Raw genomic sequence first — 17106 nt, 5'->3', positions numbered from 1 at the left:
AAACATACCCCCACCCCCTCGTACCCCCTGGTGACAATCTTAGCTGTTCCCAGGTGAAACCTCCTCTCAGCCTGGGAAACTCAGATGTTTATCTGTAGGATCTGGAGGATAAGTGGTGGGGAGGAGTTGGGGATATTACCCCGTCCCCTCCTGTACTTGACCACAGCTCCTTCAGTGTCTGAAAGTTTCCACTGATGATTAGAGCAGTTTCTTCTCGACAAGGGAAAGCAATCATAGGGTAATCATATAGATCCGAGTTCATTTTCGTAGCCATACCGCTGACACAAATGTACGTATTTCAATAGCATGCGTGGCAGACAAATTCCCAATTCGCTTTTCTCGCATTTCATGACAAGCTGATGATTAATTCAAACTGTGCCTCACTTTTGCACAGTTCCTTTTACTTTTTAATAATCCTTGTCCAGTACATGTTGTCCTAGACTGAAGGAGATTTCATTTGTAACTTCTTTTGGCACAGGAAACTTTTTTTTTCTTTCTTTTTTTCAATGTACCAGTAGCTGCAGTGGTACACAGATTTTTCTCAGAGGTGCACTCTGCTAGGTGCTTCAGGTCTGTGTGTGGTGGGGCCACCACAACATATGGGGATTGTTAATGGGAGCTGGTTCAGGGCTGCTTCGCATCCTTTGCCTTTGGCAGTTTCCTTTATTGTAAACTCTCTCACTCACACACACTAACATGTGGTCTCACATATTGACAAACAGACTTCGGAGGACACAGCCTCCCACTCTTGCAAACACATTGGCAGCAGAACACACGAAGTGTAGTTTTGTGCTGCCAGTCACAGAGTGTCCTTTGTGGTTTCTACACAGAGACCCTTTCTATACATCTATTGATTGTGTAAACACAGGCCATAGTAATTGTTTTCCTTGTTTCTCCTCCAGCTTTATCCATATGATGATAATCAGGGTGTTTATTCTCTTTACCTTTAGTAAAGTAATAGTAACATATGGCAGCTCAAAGGACCTCAATGCCTTTTCCAGATATTAAAGCTGGGTAAGCACCATCCATTGTTTTCCTTTGGGACTGTCAAAGTGTTATCTTATCTTCCTGGTTTGATAAGTAGAGGCATGGCCTATTGTGCTCCTCCAAAACAGATACGTAGCCTTGTTTGAAGGCTCAATGAGCTCTCGGTGAGTACTAAACAATGCAATTTGCTCCCAGTCTCTTTAAATGAATCACTATTTACATACATTGGTGACTTTTAGCTGAATGATGGCGTAAATGTTCTGTAACAGAACTTTTTTTAATGAACTGAAATGATGTGTGAGACTTAATATGGCCTGCTCTAAGTGATGATATGCTCGCTATCACATCTTAATCTCTGACCTTCTTATAAGCAGTTTGTTTTCTTAATAGCCTCAGTGAATCCCCCTAATGTCCTGCAAGGCTTTTCTGGAGAAGGAGTGCACTCATGAGTCATGACCCAACATTAACCTGTGATGAAAAACTCTGAGCTCTGTATGAGATCTTGTCTTCCTCTTGACTCCCTCCCGGGGGATATTGCCTCCTCAGAGAGTCAAATGCAAACGGATGCCTATTGACAGAGGACAGACCACAGTGTAAATACAGCCCACAATGCACTTCTGGAAATCTCGCGGCTTATTAAAACTGTGTAAACACCATAAAGAAGTTTAAAAACAAAAGCATGGGGGAAGGGAGGGAAGAATGAAAACCTGCGGGAAGACAACACAAATGTATTGACTGTGACTACATGGCTAATTTACTTTTGTGAGTGTGCTTTAGTGTGGGTGCACTAAGCTGGAAGGTGTTTCTAAAATATACACAGTTCTCCCTTCAATTATTTACTTTGAAAATGGGATTTTCCTATCAGTCTAGATATAACAAACTTAGCCGATCCCACTGTTGTTTTTATTCTAAACCCTGATCCCTGAGCTTTTCTCACTTTATGTCTCCCTTCAGGAACTGGTGTCCTCACACGGTCACAAAGACAGTGACGTGCCAGGTGCAGAATGGGACACTTCTCCAGCGGGTCTACCAGAGCTGCCGCTGGCCGCAGGGATGCACAGGAGGCAGGTGAGGAAGTGAAGGGACTAGGAATGCTGCTACTGTACCATTTAGATGTAATCCCTGTAAAAAGGAAAATACTTTTATAGTCAGTTTTCTCATTGATGTGCTAAATCACTCTTTCCTTTTTTAATTGTTTTTGCTTCACTATATGTCACTGCAATTTATGCCATATGCAAGCCATGGTTGTTTAGACCATATTTCCACGCAAGTCAGAAAAACAATCCAGGTCAGCCTTCGGCAGCTGAGTGTGTGTATGTGATTACCTTAGAGTTTGTGTGTGTTTTTCAGCTACAAGACCGTGGTCAGACCTTCCTATAAAGTGGTGTACCGCACGGTGACCTCTCTGGAGTGGAAATGCTGTCCTGGATTCAGTGGCGCTGCCTGTGAAGAAGGTACGTTGAAAGAAAAAGATAATGGATTCACAGACATGTCCACACAGCTGAGAGAAACAACACGTTAGGGCCTTTGGTGGGGCCCAACTTTGCAAGCTGGGACTAAGAAATGGTTTGGAGAAACAAGTTTGACTTCTGACACTTCTTTCCATCACCTGTCGCGCTGCTTCCTGTTTTGTCATTATTTAAAGCTTATTCATTTACCACCATCTGCATCCCTCTGGTCTGCGTTGCTGTCTTATAGCCTGCAGGTGTGCCTTCCAATACACGTGTACAAGTAATACTTATAAACAGGAGTGATTTCCATTAGGCTTACATAAGGCTGCTTCTGTCTTCAAAATGAAGTTAAGAAATAAGATCCCTCAGCCTCCTCAGGGTGAGTCAGATACCTCCACTTTATTAATCAGTTTTAATGTGTCCATTCGAAGAGTCCTTGTACCACGTAAGGCTCGATTCTTTTGTGTGGTTTTGAGTTTTATGGTCCAGCTGGAACCAAGTCCTCGTTCCCTTAAAGTGGCATGCTAGCGCTGCTGTTTTCATTTTTCAACTAACAGTAGCTGCCCACCACACACAGACACACACACACACACACACACACCAGTGTATAATGACTTCCCCTGGCACTGGCCCCCGTCTCTCAGCAGTCTGGGGAGAAGGGTGGAGCGTCTGTTTATACCGGGACCCAGGACTTGACTGGGTGTAACATGAATCACTGGGCTTTGTGACACAAAGGACAATAAATATTTACAGTAGTTAAAGTGGTCACTTTTTTGTGGCGCTGAAAGAGGAGGCTGTTTTTCTCTTCTACGCTCCGTCCTCCCAGGTGAGCTAAGAACGACTCGCAAGCAACCCTCCCTTCAACTGGAGAAATCTCTCCAGCTTTCCTACTTGTTTACACACGATGGCACACATCAAAGCCGCCTGCATGGCTATTGTGCTTGTTTTAGACTTTCCCCACTCTCAAAGTCAGGGAAACGCATTCACAGCCAGACAAACCCAACTTTACTTAACAAAAGCGGAGGCACACACAGTCAAACAGGGAGGAAATTATCCAATTAAGTTGTTGCTGGAGGAGATTCCCCTCCGGTTGTCATGGCAGTAGGGGGCTGTCGAGCCAACAGGGATGCTGGGATTAGCCACTTATCTGAGCGTCGTTCCGGGTGGCTCAGATCACAGGCGTCGCTGAGTGGAAGTGACAGGTCCCATTCACAGGGCCTTTACTCTCCGGCACCATGGATGCGATCCAGGGCCACCGGTGCTTTGTTCTGCTCCTGCCGCGTGAGCAGAACCTCTTGCCAGCGCAGAACCTGATACCCCACTGCTGTCTGCCTCATTTGCCGCTTTAAGGAGAAATAAAAGCTTGCCACACGGGCGGGCGAAGCTGGAAACCGGATTGCGCTTAAATCTGTTGCTATAGGGTTGCCAAGTGAGGTTAAAGCTGCATTCGTAGTTCAGTGGGTGCAGGTTTCAAATCCAGGATCTTAATACCTGTGTGTGGCTCCATCTGCAAAATCTCCACACATTGTGGATTTCCAGACGGCTGTGAGCACATGTTTGACCTTGAGTATACGGCTGAATTAAAAATGCTCTGTCGATGAAGCACATCTGTTGTAGAAAAGAGCAAACAGCTATATCATCCTACTGCGCTTTTTGAAATCTACTGTCCAGGTCAGACATTAATAACATATTTCTTTTGATCTCAAAAACCTCATAAATAGCTAATACCAGATACATTCATCTTTAAAGAGCTATTTTGGAGTTCCAGTATTAAGTCATATACCTTTGCTCCCCCCGTCCCCTTTCCTCGGCTTGTCTGCTGTTCACAGACTGTGGAAAATGTTTATGATCCGCTCTTTTACTGATGCTGCCACTGCCCCCTCGCCAGGCCACCCTAAAAGCCCCTGGCCATGCCTGACTCCCAAGGCCGGACTGCATTGCAGCAGATCTCAACAATATTCTTGCCAGCGGGACTCCGGGCTTGTGTTGCTTTAAGGTGGAAAAAAAAAAAAAAAGGGAGTTTGATTTTGAATGGAGATGAGAGGGTTGTTTGCTCTCATGCACCTCTTTTCTCACCTTTCAGTCTGTCAGTCGATCTGATCAGTCAACATCTGAATCAAGTTTGTGTTTCTGTTCAGATTTTGGATTAACCAAAGTGGAGATATAAATGAGAGAGCGATATGGGAAGAGATCACACCATGCTGTCATCCAGTCACACTCAGGCATTTAAGAACTTTTGGCCTATCACGTTCAAACCGAGGGCTCCGAAAGCAAAACATTACATCAGACCCAGTCTGATAAACAAACTTACTCCATCATGCGAGTAAGATAACACTGCATCAGACGAGCACCTTTCACATTTACTCTCTTTTTCGCACTTCCTGAACCCTAACTCAGGACTTGGCTGGAATTCCAGGACAATGGTGTAATTACTGGGTCCTAATTGTTTTCTATGAGGTTTGGGAGAGATTGTCTTACTTCTGGACTGGGAACACAATGGTCTTTATCTCTGATTGAGCCTGAGAAAAAAAGGCTAAGTATTTGCAGATGGAGGCACTTTCATAGCCTGCCAGAAACAGGGATTTAATGTATGCCTGGTTGGCTTTGGCATTCTGAGTAAGTAAACGCTTGTTTTCAGATGGGATATCCCACCTTATACTACATCAAACACAAATCTCAAAATTATACCTCATTTAGACGCAATTTTATGATATGAGAATATCAAATGTAAAACATAAAAACAGCATTATTAGATTATTAGAGCTGGCCCTCAACGACTGTCCCATACGGCTGTTTCAGCATCAACATACAGTGCAGCAATGACATTTTGATTGCACACTCAGCACTCGTGAAAATCTGTGCTATTCATAGACATTTTGGACTTTCGTCCCTCGTCTAGTTTTGATGGAGTCTTAAAAGTGTGAAGATGACACTGAGAGACAGCAGCTGACAACTCTGCCCTGATTTGATTTATAGAGGGAAACACTTAAGACAAAGCAGCTTATCGCAGGAGGGGGCCGCTGTGCAATGAAACATATGGGGGAACGTAGACTTGAATTAGCATGGCTGTCAAAACTCTGCCGCGGGGGTCCCCATCAAGCCGTATCTCGCAGCCAAGTGGAGGCTGCGGTTTTTGGGTTGCAATTACGGTAGGGCTGGGAGGCAGAGGCACGCTGTCTGTAATAAGCCGCAGAAATGTAATCTGTGTTTTCACAGCTCAGCGCAGCTTATCACAGGCCTACACGCTGAACCCCGCGCTTTAAACTTCAGTCGGCTACAGCTTGCCATTAGCAAAAGAGGAGTGGGAGTGCGTGGACGTCGGTATATGTCTCTGTCTGTCTGCCAGGATGAAAGTGTGGGTGGCAGGGCGAGGTGTTGAGGATTTGTACAGTGAGGGATGCAGCTGTTCGGTGTGATTAGCTGCTTTAATGGCAGCAGGCTTTAGTAGCTGTGAGTGCAGACACCCCAGCCTGAGGTCAAAGGGGAGGGAAGCTGAACAAGAGCAGGTGACCTCCACTCCCACTCCTCTTAGACCACACAGCGCAGCATTATCATGGTCGTTACACTGACAAACATACAGTAGATATCACCTTTGTAATCAACCTTCCTCTTTTTTTTCCTATTCACATTCCTGGATTTCCTTATGTCTCCACTTGCAAGTATTAAATACTGCATGTACAGTAAGTCTGTCTTCCTCCAGTTCATTCAGAAAAAATGAGTCTAACTTGGTGTCAGATTTGCTAGATGAGTTTACTCACACACACAGTATTTATGCCGCCATGAAACCACAAAGACATGTAAATCACATTCATACAGGGAGGAAGGCTGCAGCCAGTGTGGAGAAAAGGCCACAGCAGCTGATATTCATGGTTATGTAAATGCCTTGCACAGCACAAGTGCTGATCCCAAATTGGAAGCAGCTGAAGTTGAGGCAAACTGGGCTGAGGGCCCCAGATGAGATTAGACATGGGAGCGTCCAGCCCTTTCAGCCCACGCTCCTCTACTCAGGGGATTTGTCATAATAGTCATTAATTAACAAACAACACCACTGAAAATACCGACCAGCCAATCCAAAATTAACCAAACCAAACACTATAGGGAAGTTTTTGTTTTATATCCTTCTCCTGTCTGCCTTTCTTTCATTACTGTCTTCTTCTTACGTAAGTGTGTGCTGGTATGTGAATCGGGTTTATGCAAAATCCCCAAATTATACTTCATAGAGGGGTTCAGGTATTCATACTGGAATCTATACTAACAATTATGATATTATTATTATTATCACATTTTGAAATGTTCCATGCAAACCACATACAGAGCACCCGCTGCACAACTAAAACGAAGCATGTGGAAAAAAAATTATAATTTAATCTCCCTGCACCTTTTATGTTTTATGGTCATCTATAATATTAGGGGGCAAAGCACAAAGACAGACACTGAAATAATACAATATAATTTCTAGTACAGTGAGGTTCGTTTAACATTTGCAGGAGATATGATTGTTAAATGTAATTATTATCATAAAATCATTTTTATTTATGTAATATCTTGTCTATACGTAAAGAACAACATTTGTTTTAAAGCTTTACGCTCCATTTGTTGACCTGCATCTTCTGCTGTTGAGTCTGATCTTAAATCTCAAATAAGTGAACTTCAAGAAATACAGATGCACTGTTCTTTCACTGAATCTTTTTTTTAATGTTTCATACAAGCTTAGCCTTGAATCTGAGTTAAGTTTTATGTATCTGGCTCCTGAACTGGAAATGCCTCTTCTGCTTACTGATTTATTTATTATTTCCCAAGAATTCCCTTGGGAGTGCATTGAAAACTATTTTTCCTGCAGTCAAAAAGGAATAAAGTGGGCAGCCGTCAGCAAAACAACTTTAAGGGATGAAAATAGGCACACACACACACACACACACACACACACACACACACACACACACACACACACACACACACACACACACACACACACACACACACACAGGCCATGGCAGCTGGAGTATCCTCCTGCCCCTAATAAGGCAGAGGCATTTACCTTCACCGAGTAGTTTGAGTGGGCTGGTGTGCCGACTGAGTGACCCGCAAACAGGCAGGCTTTTTACAACCTGACAGGTCACGCAATCAGGAGCAGAGAGAAGATAGACACTTGTTTCTGGGCCAAGATAAGGACAAGAGAAATGGTAACAGAGCTTTTTTCATGTAGAAAGATAAACCGTTTAAATCCTGAACTTTTTAAATCCCTCTCCCTAGCAGAAGTGTGGCCTTCTTTTCTCTCATCTCTGATCCAGTCAGCGACTGAAGTCATTAAAGCTGTATTAACCCGTCTGACCTCTCCGACCTTCACCATCTCTCAGCTCACAGGTATAGAGCGCCATGATGTAGGTACTGTGTAACACAGCGCCTCTGTCTTTAGGTAGGTTCAGAGAAGGTAATGAAGCATATTTGGCATTTTGACGTCAGTGCTGAGACAATAACAGCATTCACAGAGCTCAGGGTTCTGTTGGTTTCATCCAGCTGTCATGAGTTCAATGGATCCAATAAACTTATTGCAAATCTCCATCTCAACCAATTTGTCAGAATTCTAGTCACCGAGTATCCACCTTTATTCCCCCTTTTTTTTGTCTTATTCTTCCCTCCTTTTTTTTAGCTTCATAAAACTTTACAGTGTCCTATTTTTGACTTTCTCACCCCTTAACATCGTGTTGCATTTACCAATAATTCTCATTATTTTAACATGATAATTATATATATATAATATACGTATAATACATGTAATATATGGATAATATATATTTTTTTCATTAACAAGTAATTGACTCAATAAGTAAATAAAAATCGGATTATTTCTACACTGTAACAGTTACAGTCATAAAGGATTATTTCTATTGTGTTCACCCACTCAAGATGAAACATCTTACAATATATGGAGGGGTTTTTTCCTCAATATAAATAAGTCCACAAGGCAGAGAAAAAACATTTTATCAAAGCCACTTTGTGTGCTCTGTTGTGATTGATTTTAGGCTTGATGTAAGATTAGTCCATAAATCATTTGGTGAATGAAATGTCAGAAAATAGTGAGAAATAAATGCTTCAGGTGAAGAATTCACATTCAAAACCCAAAGGCTTGGTTGTTGTTTTTTTTAACAAATAAAAACAGCAAATCATCACACTGGGAAGCTGAAGCCAGCAAATATGAACCATAAATCAGTCATTAGTAGTTGTCAAAGTAGAGCTTAAATCCACAGCAACAAAATTTCCGTCTTTCATTCTCATGCTCCCCTTTTTCTATCATTTATGTGAATTCTTGTAAAATCCAGTATGTCTCCTCCTTTAACAGCTGTCTCGTCCCCATTTCTACTTTTCTGCACCACAAAAACATAAAAATACAACGAAAACAGTTGCCTTCAGATTCGACACTTTCATTTTACATTGTGCCAGTCTGTGGTTTAGATGTACACTCCCAGTAGTCCTGATGATATAGCTGCTCATTTGTCACTGTTATGAGTTCATAAACATATACAACACCACATAAGAGGGGCTCAAGAACTGTGGCTCCGTGGGTGGGGATTTCATGAAGCCGACCTTCAAACCTCCTCCACTCCCATGTACACTAAACCACAAACAGACCACCACATCACAGAGATCTTGCTGTGGTGTACTGTGGTGACATCATTTATGGCCTCTCGTATCACAGACCTCCCAAACATCCCCCCCTCAGGTTCAGTCTGAGTTTCCCAGACATTAAAACCTGCACTCTTGGATAAGGTGTAGAATTAAAAAGTCGTTGCCCCTGCCTGTCTTTGAGCTCTACTTTTGAGCTGGTCTTTGCATATATTTCCATTTGCTCATGGGGTTGATAGGGCGCTCAGCGGGGATGAGGGGAGTGGTGCTGATGGTTGTGATTAGTTCTGGACTGAAGACGAGAGTGGAGAGGAGTTTTGGATGAACTGGATCAGCAGTCGGTCTAATTAGAGACATGCCTGGTTGGCTTTCGGAGCTCAAACCTGACAGAGGAGCAGGCATCCCCCTCAAGGAGCCAATCGCCTTGACCAAAAAGCAATGACCTCACTTGATTGTCTAGGAGAAAAAAGAATAGAGGATCATAAAACTCGCCTCTAGTGTAAAACATATTCATAACAGTTACAGACAGGAAGACAGCTGTGAGAAATCTACATCTATGGAAATGTAATTGCCGTGTGTTTGCACCATGGCGTTTAGGCAGGACAGTGTTACCAAAAACCCAAATTGTGCAAAGACAATAGTTATCATAATCCATGGCAAACTCTTGTACATTGAAATCCAGACTGTGGGACCGAGGTTGTGGTGTACTATGCATAAATCTGTGCCATCTGGCTGTGCCATGGTTCACAGTACAGTGCTTACTACCTGCATTAAGTAGATTCACTGGGCTCCAACTACACTCTATTATGCAGGCTGCAAGAAATGCGATCTCGCAAGATCTGAGCAGAAATATGTTCTGATACTTTAATTTATTGCAAAAGATCGGGGTCAGTTTTCTGCAATAAATTTCTGACAGAGCCACCATGCAATGAATACTCAGTCATCCAATCATCACACGGCTGGTAACGCTGAAGCAGGAGATCTTGTAGATGACTCATAGTGTTTTGTAAAGCTTGTTGAATTCTTTTTGTTTATCAAAACATGACATTATAAATACATCTACTTTGCCACAAATGTTATGCTTCACAGAAAGTGTGTGTATTTCAGAGTGCTGTTTGTCTAGCAGACTGGCACTAATAGAGCATGTAAGGCATGCATCATTTAGGAAGGGGCTCATCTTTGCCGTCCTGCGTCATCTGGGGTCATGTCTCATGGGCTCCTCTTTATACACACTCAGACACACACACACACATGCAAACAACCCAGCAAGGACGTATCTCAACACTTCCTTTTACCATCTCTCCGTTCACGTGGAAATGCGTATCTTGAGATAGCGTCGTCATGGGGCGCAGACTAATGTGCGAGAAGTGCGGCATGCTCCAGTGGTTCCAGGTCCGGGTCTCTGTGGCTGGTTGTGGCAGCGCCGCCGGTGTGACTGTCTGCAGAGCCGGTTGGTTGGTGGGGCTCGGAGCCAGAGAGGCCCAGTGAGGTGAGCTCATTAACAACAGGACGTACCCCTGAACCTCTAAACCCAGGCCTGCATTCCGTCCGCTCCAGTGCCCCCTGGGACTCATCCAGGGGGGCTTTAACAGCCCCGGTGTTTTGGTTGGACCCTGGCCACAGCCAGAGCTGAGCTGTGCATGACGCCTGCAAACCCCCCACCCCTTCTCCCCACCACCACCATCCCTCCTCCCACCACCCCATCGCCGCCTCAATCATGACCACAAACGCAGTCCGGAGAGAGTGTTTGTGTGTTCCCGCTTCCTCAGGTGTTTATGGTTCTCTCAGTCGTTCACGCTGAGCTCACAGCGAGGGCCTGGCAGCAAACAAACACGCACACGCTCTCACACATGCACACATGTTTAAGGCACCAAAGACACCTGCTCTCACAAGCACGGACACATATATTAAGCAAAATAGCAAAATAAACGTACGCTCTCCTCACACACAGCCAAGCAAAGAAGCAGTGAGATGAACTTGCTGAGTTGCTGTAATCAGTGAACTTGATATAGGTTGCAGACATATGCTCGGTGTCTCTCTGTGTTCCCTTGCACATACATACCGTATATCAGTTGCATGTGTGCTTTATGACGGACGGGCTGACAGGGCAGTAAATCACTGCTACTGTGCCAGAGTAAGAACTCTATCTGCACTGTCTGCTGCGATCGTTGACTGTGGACTGAGGGACGGAGGATTATGTCATGGTCCGTTTATTTCTGTTGGCCGCCGTCCATTTTGTCCTCCTAAAGGGCTCTGTCTCACCTGATGGGGACCACATGTGGCCCCATGAGGCCATGTCTGGTCAGTTTTGTGAAGACACCAGGGCTCACAGCCTCATTGAACAATCATCAAATCACTCAAAATAACCAGACTGCACTTGAATTGCAACAATATTTTCCGTGTTAATGTGCATTTGCATATTATTAGGTCATATTGTACTTTAACTGTATTTCCCAATGTAGCTGTTTTTGGTGTAATAGGAGGATATGATTTTGACTTTCATCATGCTCTCTGCTGTGTTAAGAATATTTTAAGTAAGAATAACCAAAGATTCCCAGATTCACCCTCTCAGTTCGTGAGGATCTGCTCTTTTTCTCTGCTTTAATACGGCTTTTGCAAAATTACTTGGAGTTTGGTAGTTTAATTTGATCCAAAATAAATGACATAACATTCTCATATTACACATCCCAGAACTAAAGAAGGAAAAGTATATGTTTGTTCTCATTTTTCTCATTTGTATATATTGAATGAAAGAATTTAAATCAATATCTATCTGAAATTAGGTAAAGGCTGTTGCTGATATTTTAGAAACCACAATGGTACTGAACCACATGCCTGCACACAAATTGGCCTCTCTAAGCCTTTTGAAAATGGTTACCCTCTTTGGTCATCCCCCATCATTACATCCTATTTACAAAAGACCAAAAGGATTATACTCAGTTAATGCGTTTTATATGAACTCTTCACTTTGCCTGTGTAAACTGAGCTACTCGAGTAAACAGAGCCCTATTGAAGCAGAGTTACTAAATCTGTGGCCAGATGGGTTCTCGACCCGAGACAAAGTGGAGAATTACAGTTTGTCCTGAAAGTCCGAGCTCAGCTCTCGCTCTCGCCCTCTGGCCTTGTTCAGAGAGGGGAGGGGGGTTATATTCCCTCTTGTATAGATGAAGAAAGAGATGAGTGTGTAAAACGAGAATGGCTGTACTAATGAAAGGGTGGCACGGCTCCAGTGGGACACGTTTCCCAAAGTGCCGCCCAGTAGAAAAAGCAACAGGAGGGAGAATGGAAAAGAGGATGTGTTTTTCTCTGTCTCTTGTTGTGACAAGCTGACACATGCAAAGAAATGAGATGGCACTGTTGTTTTAAGATAGACCAGGAAAGAATATTAACAGGGGCATGAAGAGAGGGGGAAATTGAGGGGTTTTCTTAACTGGAAAGGTCTGTTCATGTTACTGTTAAAATGGCAAAGAACAGACTGAAGCAATAACCACGATGAGCATCATTCATACTTTCTCTGAGCCACAACCACAATCTCCTTTGAGGTCATTTATCTTTTCATAATGTAACTGAACTATAGGAGTAAAATTAGATTTGAGGCACCCTTGTTTTTGTCTTCTCCGGCTGACGCTCTCACAGTCCATGCACCGCTACCCCCCGGGTGCGGGCGGGTAGCCATAGGGACGCCAAAGGGGTGACAGGGCAGAGAACTGAGGGGTGCAGGGTTTGAGCTTTGCCGCAGAATAATGGCAGGCATTGTTCCTAAGTGCCAACGCCGTATCAAGACTATCATAGGAAATTTCTTGACATACTCTCTCGGCGTCTGTCTAAAATTTCAGAGCTGCATGTTGTGAGCCTGTCATGCTCAGGCAGTACAATGTGTCCCTTTTAGCGCCTGAGTATCAGTAAATCAGAAGAACGATTAAAGCCAAAGAGTGCTCTGAAGAAGGGCCTCAACACTCAGGAAGATGATTAACTGAGATATCCAGGGAAAACCAAGTGCAATTCATATTACCTCCTTTTTTTTTTCTTCTTCGGTGTTGTGATGTAACTGTCCTTTGTTCCCCTGTTTTCTCTTCATCTGCTGTGTGAGACTGAACGCCGGGCCAACACGGATACCTGCCAGAGTCTCCAGAGGTCATTATGAATGACAATGAAATCTCAGCCTGGGATACTTTTGCTGTAGATTTGTAATTGTGATGGAGGCCTCACACACTCCTTGATCCGCATAGGGACAGGAGAGGGCATGCTGGGAGATGAATTACAAACACTGCTCAGGATCATTCATCCATCAGAGCAGCTCTTCTCGCCAAGCTGGAATTCCTTTCCCCTGGCTGCACCTGACAGTGCAGAAACCTTAGCCCGAGCTACTGCCAGTTCACTTTTTGTTCCAAAAGTGCAGCTGGAGCTTTTCAGGAGGTTCTTAGTAAAAAAACCAAGGCAGCTTCTGTCTGCAGCAAGCAGCCGCCCTCCTCTTTGGAGGAGATTGATCTGAAAGGCCATGCAGCAGACGGGTGGAGCGTGGATGGATATCATCAGCAGTTTGACTCCACTTGCTGAATTGAATTGTTGATAAAGAATGTAGATGTTGAAAAGGAGTGACATAATGTGATACAGTTCACTATGCAAAGTGTGTACAAAAAAAGGCGGGTTTATTCACCCTAGAATTAGAGCTGGGCAACATGGCATATAATGTTTTTTCATATAGTAAGGTTACATTTCAATATCCAACTGGTATCTTGATTCCTTTCAAACCCCCCTCTAAATAAATGCTCAATTTATTGTTCTGTCAGTCTCAAGATTTAAAAAACAAAAGCATCTGAAAGGAACAAAAGTGTTTTGAACAAGAAAGTCTGACATAGAAATTTCAAAACAGCATACATTTTTGTGTTTTGTGACAACAGGTCATTAGTGTGTGTGCACCACAGATGCAGAGGTCCAGAGTCATTTGCCTCCGGCCTGGTTGTGTTGGTGTTTTATGTGATGTGACTGGAGATGTGGACATTCCTCATTTTGTAGTGGGCAACGTTTCAGATGGTTGATAAAATTTGTGGCACTGTTGTTCTCTTTTTGTGGGAATGATTTTGCTGCATATTTTGCAGATAACCATTGTTCTGTTTCCTTTTGGAATGAATTTTGTTCCAATTTACAATTGAACAAGCCACAATATATGGAGCTATTCGTCCACCCCGACAAAGGATCTTCAGCCACCACAGAGTGATCCTTAACATCCTTACTCACAAAATCTAAACCTCACTCAACCCATTTGAGTTGAGCGAAGTTGTGGAGCACAATGTTTATATTTGTCTCTCTCTTTTTGCAGAATGTACATGTACAGCACAAGACTAGTATGAGAGGCAGAGACAACGAAAGGGCTGCATTGTAGTTGTTTGACACTTAATGCTCAAAATTTGATGCTAGTACACTGCTGTGGTGACGTGGCTGGTGCAGTTGTTTTTCTAACAGTGGCCCCTGAAACCCTGAAACAAGGACGGTCACATTAGTTTTGCTGGTTCATCACTGAAAAACTTAAATACAGACATGACTACACATGTTTGCCACTCTGGATGATATGATATTCGGACGTCATTGCTCCCACAGAATTCGTCATTGGTGTACTATTGGTGGACTGACCCTTTAGGACTGTCTCGTCCTGTTTGTCCGAATGCATACTGTGTTAAATGTTTGTTTACTTATATGCTTATTCTCTGTAAGGAACAAATAAATTACAGATGTAGTTTGGCATTATAACACCACAAAGACTTGTAGGGTCAGGATAGATGGATGTGTGTGTGTGACTTTTGACTGGACATTTTTGTTCATGTTTAATTTTCATCTGATCTTCCGTAATAATTCCCATCGGCTTTACTGAACATTATCGTATAGTTTGCGTTCTCATGTTGACCACAGTGGTGACAGAGCAGTCATTTGTGACTGCTTTGGAGACACAAAGAAACATTGTTGTCCTGCCATCATCCTGTCATCAGGTGGGGAAATGTTCCAATTGGCTGTAGTAGAAAGCAATGACAAACAACAGACTGCGTTGTTTAGTTTAGGAAACGTGTTGGACCCAGTCACAGCCTTTGCCTAAACACCACCTGTCTCACCAGCTCCTTTTATTGTCTGTATTATTGTCTGCCAAAACGACACAGAGGTTTCGTGTGCACAAGTCAACCCGTGCACCGATAGAGGGATCATCAGTGAGTCTTATGAAACCAGGCCTTTGGCTGTATCTCATATGAATTATGATAACACACAGCACTCCCTGGGTTTTTACCCTCATCGCTTCACAGGAATAGGGAGGAGGACTTGAGTGCTTAAACAGTATAAAATTACTTTGGTTTTCCATTTGTGTTGAGTCTTATCGTCTCACCGCCGAGTGATGTCATGTGTAATTCTGAAGCTTTCATAAAGCTTTAAACTGGAATACTTTTTTTAATAGTGGTCTGGTGTGTAGTTTTATGTAGATGGGTGTATAATGAGTTTTAAAGGTTGATCTGCCCTAAATTGTCACTTGCAATTTTTACAGTTTTCATAAGTAGTTTAACAGTCTGCAGATAAAACAGTTGCCTAAGTCAGCACAGTCAGCTTTCATTTCTTGTGTGTATGGTGAAACTTAATCTCTCAGTAGTGACTTTTATGAATCAATTAAAACACAATGAACAGAGGCTGAGTAAGAGGATTAAGAGCTCGTAAGAGATGCTGTTGATGGTCGACGTCCTTAATAGTCTGCTGCTCTGTTCTTTAACCTCTGTTTTCTACTGTGAGAGTATAGGAGATGGAGAGGGAGCACTTGTTTTGCTCCCACACACTCTTTCCATATCTTCAAGTGCCACAGTTTGATATACTGTACTTCAGACGTTTTTGGGCTTGAAGTCAGACAGTGGGACACATCCATCCATTTTTACTGCAGCACCAAATGTCTGGAGAGATCAGGTCAATCTCAGCCAAGACCTCCAAGTCGGTTCCAGAGCACAGCTCTCACTGCCAGATATCAGCGATGATGAGGGGAGGATAGAGAGGATACACACATCATGTTTGGACTACACACATACACATACATGTACACTCTGCACAGACAGACACTACTAACATACACACACATGGGAGACATATTTAGTCGAGACAGGGCCAGATGTTTCATGTCAGTGTGTATGTGTCAGAGGCAGAGCGCTCTGCTTGCTCTGATGGAGGAGTGTTAATCTCCGGAGCTCCGAGCTCGGCACATGGCCACGGCTGCTCTGATCGGCACGGCTCTGATAAACGACACCACGCTGACCATGGGGGGTCTGGTCTGGACTGTATGGGATTTATAACTGAAGAGCCATAAAAGTCCGTGCGCTATAAGTCTTTGATAGACCTGGTGTGGCTTGTCCCTTGTGAGTCACTATGTGAAAATTTACAACAAAACTTTGTCTCCACCGTCTCTGCAGTCCAAACCGCTCATCTCTGAGTCACTTTGTATAATTACTGAAATAACACACTGTGATGTTTTATGTAATTTCAAAGCCAAACAGTGTAATTCTACAGAATATAACTCATAGCTCAAAATTAATTATTTTATTCAGCCTAGTTCAGTCATTCATTCCGTTAACATCCAATCTTACTTTTAGTCCACACACTTATCGATTGTTCAAAGTGTAAACAAGTCAAGAAAAACATTCTCAGACATATGGTTTTCAGGTTGAGTTTTTGATTTTTGGTTGGACAAAACAACCATTTGGAATATTGTTAAGGTAATCACCGATATTTCAAAATGTGGTTTCATACTTTCCTGCATTTGACTATTTATTCTTAAGAAAAATGCCCAGAATTTACTGCCTTAAGGTATGGCTAAAGAACAGTGTTAGTAAAGTGTTTAATGTGATCCTCTTGAAGTTTTTTCCTTTCCTCAGTCTGTGAGAAAGTACACACAGTGTGGGTGTGAGGGAGTGCAGCGAAGTCAGTTGTTGAAAAACTTTGTCAAAGCCAGGAGGAGTTTGAAGGGGAGTCTGAGTTGCTTTGTTATGCGGTGCTGAGATAAGAGCCGCGTCCACCACGTCAGCCC

General features: G+C 43.2%; 1 protein-coding gene across 3 annotated transcripts in view; it reads left to right on the top strand.

Moving 5' to 3' along the window:
- emid1 (EMI domain containing 1) overlaps positions 1-17106 on the top strand; it is a 52459-nt gene that overhangs the window by 5760 nt on the left and 29593 nt on the right. For all 3 annotated transcript variants that reach the window (XM_085786818.1, XM_085786819.1, XM_085786820.1), the window contains exons 2-3: positions 1942-2055; positions 2338-2441. In XM_085786818.1, coding sequence (XP_085642944.1) covers positions 1942-2055; positions 2338-2441 — 218 coding nt within the window. The remainder of the gene's footprint in view (positions 1-1941; positions 2056-2337; positions 2442-17106) is intronic.

This window comes from Trachurus japonicus, chromosome 9 (genome assembly GCF_045865225.1).
Source record: "Trachurus japonicus isolate A0001 chromosome 9, Traja_1.0".
In the NCBI taxonomy this organism is placed as follows: Eukaryota; Metazoa; Chordata; class Actinopteri; order Carangiformes; family Carangidae; genus Trachurus; species Trachurus japonicus.
Note: the sequence above shows the minus strand (reverse complement) of the source record. Positions and strands in the feature narration are given on the sequence as shown.